Genomic DNA, 7,771 nt, shown 5'->3' with positions numbered 1-7,771 from the left:
AAAGAGTGGAAAAGGAGGGCAGGTTCAGGCACCAGAAGGCATCACCTGAGCATCATGTGACTTCCCATGAGAAGACTCTGCATTGTCGTCTTATAACAGTAAACACCAGGAACAAAGCTTAAATTCCCACTCCAAAAAGAAATTTATTTTGAAAAATTACCTGGCAATCAGCCCCACTTTTTAAGTGTTGGTGCTAAAACCATTTCCATGTGTTGACTTCTGCATGACACACAAATATAGGTGATTTCCACAAAACAGAAACAGAAGAAGAAAAAGGAAGAGAAGGATTTCCTTATGCAGCTTCTCAACAGCCCAATTAGCAACTCCAACAGTGCCCAGTGCAGCTTCCACATCTAGCAAGAGGATGTGAAAATCCTGCTGTAACATCCCACAAACTCTATAAAGCATTAGAGCCACCCACCAGTTCTGTTTGGAGACTGTTAACAATAATAATGTTGATGACTTTATCCTAAAGATATAGTTTGAACCTCAGAAGAGGTAGAATATTATACAACTTCATCCTCGGTTTGTGTGTTTTAATTCAGAGTGACTGTGTTTAATGAAATGCAGGGACTCAGATTATCTGAGTTTATCTTCTGCTTTCACAGTCAGCAAATCATATAATTATCACATTCCTTCTCAACACTGTAAAGGTGTTTATTCCTAGTGGAAGTTGGATCCAGATCTGTAGCTCTCAAAAGTATTCTTTGGTTTTCAGAATAAAATTATTTCTGTCCGGCATAATCCATTTGTTCTCCTATCCTTACTTTCCTAGTTTAAAATAACCTTCTCCCCTTCTTCTTCCCCTCACTACCTGTGTTAACTCTGCTAATACGAAGACAAAATAATGCTTCTCTGACGCTATCTTGCTAAGCTAACCAAGCAAGTTACCACTATTTTTCTTTGGCAGGCCTCTGTGGTGTCTCTTTCAGTTTGAAGTCATTTCCCTTCAATGTGAACAACCAGCATCAAACACCTACAGATAAATCTGTACTTCCTTTTTCTCAGGAACATCTCCCTCCAGAGATTCCAGGGCTGTATTTGTCGTTGTCTTCAAGCTGAAGGCATGATATCCTTACGTTTTATTCTAAGCCATTTCACATCACATAAAATACACTGACAGCACAAAATAACAAGAAGAGGAGACAGGCAACAGAAGACTCAGATTATGACTTTGCTATGATAAAGGAAAAATCCTTTACTGCTGCAGTAGCAAACGCAAAAACCTCTGTCAATTGTATGAAAGTCCAGTAAGCAAAGCATCAAATAATTAGGGCACCAACATCCTCTTACGGGCTATCGACAGGCACAGAGGGAAAACTTTTACACGTATTTTGCTAAAAGCCTGGACAGACCACACTGTGGTTGTGGAGCTCTGTCAGGACCGCTCCTGAGCATACGGGGAAAGTTGGACTAACTCTCCTCCTAAATTTGGAGTAGTCTGAAGAGCTGTACCCTAACAAGGTGCTCCACATCTGTCCTCTGTGATTAGACACTGGCAGTCCACCCAGCCTTGGGCCACTAATTGGCAGTAGAAGTCACTGTCACTCAAGGAAGAAAAACATGCTACTTCTGGACAAGAAATCAGCAGCTTATCCTGGCTTAAGAAACAAGCTCTTAAAAGCAGCAAGTTCACCAATCCATGCCTTTGCCCTCATCTTTCAGGAAAAGACTGTTTCATAAATTGTGGCCAAACACTTCAGTAACCTTCTACAGCTGTTGGGTAATGCTGAAGGAGCCAGGAATGAGCCTGGACCTCAGAGCCTGGTCCTCAGCCATCGGTTCAGCCTCTACACCTGGACCAAAGCAAAGCAGCTGCATTGAAGATGTTTCAGCTCTTGGTAACATTACAGTACATTCTCTGAGGTGCAGGTAAATTGCCTGCAGATCTTAAAGTAAAGGTGGATGGATTTGTTTCTGGAGGGTCTACTGGTTCTGGTGTGATATGATCAGAGAAATTATTCTGGGGCAATTACCTGCTGCAAGGCCTCTCTGGCAGAGCTCCACTCCGCTTTATCATGTTTTAAGCTAAAAGTGTATTTGCCGAGGGAAAATGAGGCAGTTGGGCAAATAATAGCTTTGAATCAAACTGCAGCCCTGGCGTGTAGGCGGTAGGTTTAGCTGTCTCAGCAATCAGCAATACTGTTCTCAAGTTTAATAAAATCACAGATAACGGCTACTAAGCTGCAGGTCAGAGCAGAGAGCTTGATTCCTTGCTAGTCCTTGACAGCAAGACCGCTGTAACTACAGCAGCAAATTCCCCAAACTTAAAACTTTCAGAATCTTTCCACTTGGCTCCTACCATAGAAAGAAAATACTAAAACCACATCACTATTTCCAAAGTACTCTTTTCACCATAACTGTCCTCATATTCTATTACATCGAACAATTCTATTTTGAACAAAGTAGTATTTATTATGAAACTTTTTAATAACTACTCTTAAAATACTAAAAATAAAATAGCAGTAATTAATCTTTATTTAAATGGTAATTTAATGTGTTAAGAGCCCAAAATGAAACTAGTCATTAGCTCAATAGTAAAGACTGCCAGAAGCTTCATTACTGATTAATAATGGAGAACACAGCGTACTGAACAGTTCCCCTAATCCCAGAAGCAACTGGGAACTGAACTGCAAAAACTTTCAGTCCTAATAAATTGATTAAGCAATTATCATTTCTTTATAGTTATAATTACTGGATATAGTGTAGCTAAGTTTTCATTCTAATCTCCATTGATCAAATCTCTGTTTTAACAGTGTGTCATATATGGTATGAAGGCTTCTTGTTCTATAAACAGGTTAAAAACCCAGTAACATACCCTTCCATCAGGTGACTATCATGTATGCTGGGACAATAGATTTAGTTACTTCTAATAAACACAAAATTTCTATGAAAAAATTTTTGCTTCAGTAACTTCATGGTTAGTAAAAGAATACTAAAAATATTTAATGTAAATAGATTTAAGAAAGCTTGCCAGTTAATTCTCGCTGATGTCAATGCTTCATCTTGCTGATCAAGATTGTCACTTACAGAAACCTTTTTCTTTTCATCCAGTTTCCAAGAGATATTTAATAAATACAACCAATTAAGACCCAAAGAAAGCTGCAAATCACTGAATTGCTCTGAAGTTCTTTGAATGAATGCAGAAGTATATGACAGTAACTACTACAACTACTAACATAGCTACTTCAATGGGAAAAGATACAAAAAGTAAGTATCTATGGTGAAACCGTTCTACACCTTTGGACAGACACTAGAATTAAGCAATAATTGAGAATAATTTCATTTAGACGCAAAATAAAATTATTAAGAGGAACTTCCCTCTATTAAATTGATTCCTTCAATATGATCTTAAAGAACAGTCCCCTGGAAATAAAATGAGAATTCATTGCCACGGCAAATTTGACTTTCAAATTGTTAATTCATTTGGCACTCTCAGCAGCCGAAATAGCCATCATTTTTATAAGCCACTGAACTTACTGAAACTCACTGAATATTGCCCTAGAACAAGAGCAATCACAAACACTGCGCAATAACTTAAAGAGTTCTGTATCATGAACTCTGTTCAAAGTAGCAACATACAAAATCTTGCAATATCTATGAACCGGTACATCACTGGAAAAGAAAAGTTCCAGGCAGATCCCTCTAGCCATGAAAACACTCTTTTTTTCCATTTCTTCTAATCTATCTGCTACCAGCTACAGGATTCAAAAGCTTGAGGAGCAAACGCTTCACATTTCTTTTGTATAATGAAGTACAGAGATCAAACATCTATCAAGCACTGCCACTGATACCACTGAAAGCAAGTCAGGAGGAGGGAGATCAGGTAATTTCAGTTAATCTTACCAGTTCATCTATGTCTCAGAAACATTATAAATGTTAATATATATAAATATTAATGAATTACTGATATGAGAAAGAAAGACCTAGAAAAATCATCCTAGAAGAGATGTTAGTATTTCAAACTCCTTTCCCAGACTTGCCATCTAGTGTCTTCGTCATCAAAGACACCGATGCAATTATCTCCTGCACAGCTCTGGAAAAATCAGACTTGTTTGCTTTTGGGAAGGGATACTTTGATACGGAGTTTTTCTCTTTGCAGTTTTGTAAATGCACATAAAAGGAAACATGAATTTATGAGTACTAGCATGGCAGCTTATATGTTTACTATGAATATTTCAAAGGCCTGGTAACATTCCTATTTGTCCAACTGAAAGTGCACTAAAATGCATTGGAAGTACCGCTGTATAATAATGGTTCACTTCGAGTAATAAATTACACCAACAGAGGAGCGCAGTGGTTTGGGGCATTCCTTAATGCACACGTTGGGCAAGAAATGCCTTATCCTGATAGAATACATAGTACTTGGGATGTTTGCAAATTAACATAAGTGGGTAATTTATATAACGAGAGAGATCAATCCATCACACAGTGAGCAAAAGCAAATCTGACTAAAAGGTTACAAAGACTCTGCCTTATATATATTCCAGGACCAAGTGTGGCTCACAGGTCTTTTAACTGGTGGAATCATTAGCAACCGCGTATGAATGACCTGAAGAACTGCTGGGAGAAGAACGAAAGAAACTTGTGTCAACAGTTACAAAAGACCATTGTATACCTCCAGAGTACAGAAATTTCTTTTTGCAGCACCAACTCTCAGTGTGAATTATTACTCCCCATGTTTGGTGCCGGAGATCTCTATGAAGTTGTGACCCCATCACTCTGCGTCAGTTCCTCCTGCTGTCATGCAGCCAACATCCTTCTAGAATCGCCAAGAAATCAGACAGCAGCCTCAATTTTACAAGCTTACTGTTTTTGTTAACTGTACCCCATTTCCCAGTTGCAGCTAATAATACAAGCCACAGAAGTGATGACCCTGAGAAAAATTAGCTTACCACTTCAGGATTACCTTTAACATCCGAAACAAAGCAAAGCAACAGTGTGCAAATGTATGCCCATATATATGCCTATACCTCCAAAAATAAAAGTTCTGTTTTACGGAGTACAGCTTGTGGAATTAGCTTATTCAAACATGTCTATGTAATCTACAGTAATTTATTGGATAATAAGCTTCGTTTTTCCTAGGTAATAACTGAAAGTTATTTTGAATATTCACAATACCTATTCTGTGGCAGACACAGAATTTAGGATGAGACTACACCAGCGATATATGACCAGAAAGTCTAATATTAACGTAATCAAATTAAATGTATGTCAGATATTTATCAAGTATTGGTACCATACATAAGGTAAGAACAGAATGTTCTTACAAAAAGAACAGTTAATGTTATTGTGCCCATATCTTGAACATTGTGCCATTCCCTACCTGAAAAAAAGGCAACAGTAGAAGTACAGAAGGGTATGAATAACAAAATCAGTGTTGATCAGAGATACTGAACAGTTGGATACAGGGAGCAATTCAATTTTGTAGTTTGGAAGATGCAAGACTGGGGTAATGTGGAAGAGAAGATAAAGTCAGGAATAGAGAATGACTGCTCACCATTTCCCCTGATATAAGGCCTAGGTTGAACAAAAATGAATTATTAGGCAACAGGTTTAAAAGAAATAAAATAATGCCTTAACTCACACTGATAGTATGGCTTTGTATGTTGAAAATGTAGTGGAAAATGCCTCAGGCATTCAGGGAGGAAAGCCCAACTGAGTCTATTAAGCACCAGGATGCAGCTACAACTTCCAGCAGAGAAGGCCCTGCACACAAATTGCAGGAAACCCACTGCGTGCTTTGTATTTATCCCGGTTTTGCACTCTTTCCTTTTTTTTCTAAGCATTTGCTAGCGATATGATACTCATTCCTCCCGTGTGATCCTGCAGAGCACCTGCTTTGCAGCTGCCCTGTGAGCAGAAGGGGCTCTCCCGGGCCACAAGTGACGGCAGGAGTAGCACTGCTGACTGCCAACAGCTGAAAACGAGTGCAGAACACGCTGCTGCTGCTCTCTCAAATCCACCCAGTGAACTTACAAACTCTTCCCAGCCACGGGGAAAACCTCCCCATTTTGCTGCCTATTATTAGAAATGGATGGGGCAGGCGAAGGCGGGAATGGGGCCTCATCTGGAAGGGGAGAACTGTGCAAGAGAACTTTTATAAAGCATTTAAACAGGCACTATTCTTAAGGGTTAGCACCAAAAAAATAGAAGTTTGTGATGAAACTTCTTGCAACGTGAGGTTTCATGAAAGAAACATCTAAATTGTCTGATTAAGAGCCAAACTGAATAATACAGATGTAGGAACTGGGGAGACGGGAGAAAAGGAACAGGGAAGATGAAAAGCATGCATCTGTTCTTTTCAAGTAATGTTAAAACCTTAGCAAGGTTTAAGTTGGAAAAAGCAAGTATTAGCTAGATATGGTTGGGAATACTGTTCTTTAGTAATGTAATTAGGGATGGCAAAGGAACACATCTGACTTTTAGAAATTAAGTTTCATTTTGATGTAAAACAAAATCAAGGCTTTTAAAATTCTGAGAGGCACAAGTGTGTGCTCACAATGGAGGGAACAACGCTGCCAAGACGCAGAATATATAGCAATTACAGGTGTGATCTGGGACATGGGAACATTTCAGCATTCTAAAGCAGATACCACGTTTCCACATCCCAGTGTAATGACTGACATGCTAATGCTTCCCTCTTTGCCCTAAAAAACCCCCAGTGAAACTCATCAAACTCAGTCCATATTTTCTTGTAAAACATTTTTGTTTGCAAGTGACTTGACAATAACTAATTAGCAACTGGCAATTAGAAATGTGAAACTATTACAGTTCAGCTGAAGGAAAAGAAATAGAAAGTCATAAAAGACAAATGATTTTCCAGTAATTTTATCAGTCTTTCATAATAAATCTAATAATACTGGGAAAATAATCTGTGCTTTTTACTGCAGTGTCTTCCCTGTCAAGGATCACTTAAAGAATTACAGAGTTCCAAAAGTGGCTTTATTTTAAAATGTTACCAATAAGGTAACCTTAAAAAAAAAAGAAAAAAAAAAACATCTTCCTTCTGATAATTAAACCAACGTCAAAATTAATCAAAAGACAATAGGAAAAACTAAACTTCTTTGACAGGTTAAGTACATGGATGTAACTAGAAGCAAACCCAGAATATGGTAAACATAACCAAAGTAGTGCTATTTCCCATTATTTTTCTTGAAGCTGTAATGATAACTTGAAGTTCTCTAAATCAAGACTTAAATCATACAGAAGTTAAATAATTTAAATAGCCACCTCCCCCCGCCCACCTCATTAATCGTACCTTAATTTGTGCAAAAGGTCTGTCAAAGTTTCCAACATAAAGAAGACCAACATTCTGGGTGAGTAGCCTAAAAAAATGAAAAAAATCTTTTAAGATATCACTTTACATCCATAAGTTATTTTGCATCTCCAATAGTTGTTACGGAACCCTAGCAGGGTAACAAGCTTCATTACGGTAGCAAGAGCTACCTTTGCAAAGCTGATTATACAATTCTATTTGAACTACTACAAAAAAGGAAAGACGCGCATTAAAGATGGATGCACACCGGTAATTTGTCTTTATGGTGCAAGCAGCTCTTCAATAAAATCATTTCACACGCTTCTTTGTGATGGATGTCACTCAATAACATGGAAAAACGGCAGGTATGTGCCTTTTTTTATTTATCAGAGACCATTAGAGACAAAGAGAAAGCAAGAGAAAAGGCTAGTAAGCACACATTCAGAGCAGCAGGCCTAAGAGTTAAAACAGATTAGGGCAAATAAACGTACACACAGTAATACAAAAATGACA

The 7,771-nt window shown here is 38.1% G+C and overlaps 1 protein-coding gene across 2 annotated transcripts in view; it reads right to left on the bottom strand.

The window, feature by feature from the left end:
• The window catches only part of RNGTT (RNA guanylyltransferase and 5'-phosphatase), a 188,331-nt gene that overhangs the window by 27,269 nt on the left and 153,291 nt on the right, over window positions 1–7,771 (bottom strand). For both annotated transcript variants that reach the window (XM_009648891.2, XM_009648884.2), the window contains one exon: window positions 7,262–7,328. In XM_009648891.2, coding sequence (XP_009647186.1) covers window positions 7,262–7,328 — 67 coding nt within the window. The remainder of the gene's footprint in view (window positions 1–7,261; window positions 7,329–7,771) is intronic.

This window comes from Egretta garzetta, unplaced genomic scaffold (genome assembly GCF_000687185.1).
Source record: "Egretta garzetta isolate BGI_Z169 unplaced genomic scaffold, ASM68718v1 scaffold430, whole genome shotgun sequence".
Classification (NCBI taxonomy): domain Eukaryota; kingdom Metazoa; phylum Chordata; class Aves; order Pelecaniformes; family Ardeidae; genus Egretta; species Egretta garzetta.
The sequence above is the reverse complement of the archived record's forward strand: the minus strand, read 5'-3'. Positions and strand labels throughout refer to the sequence as shown.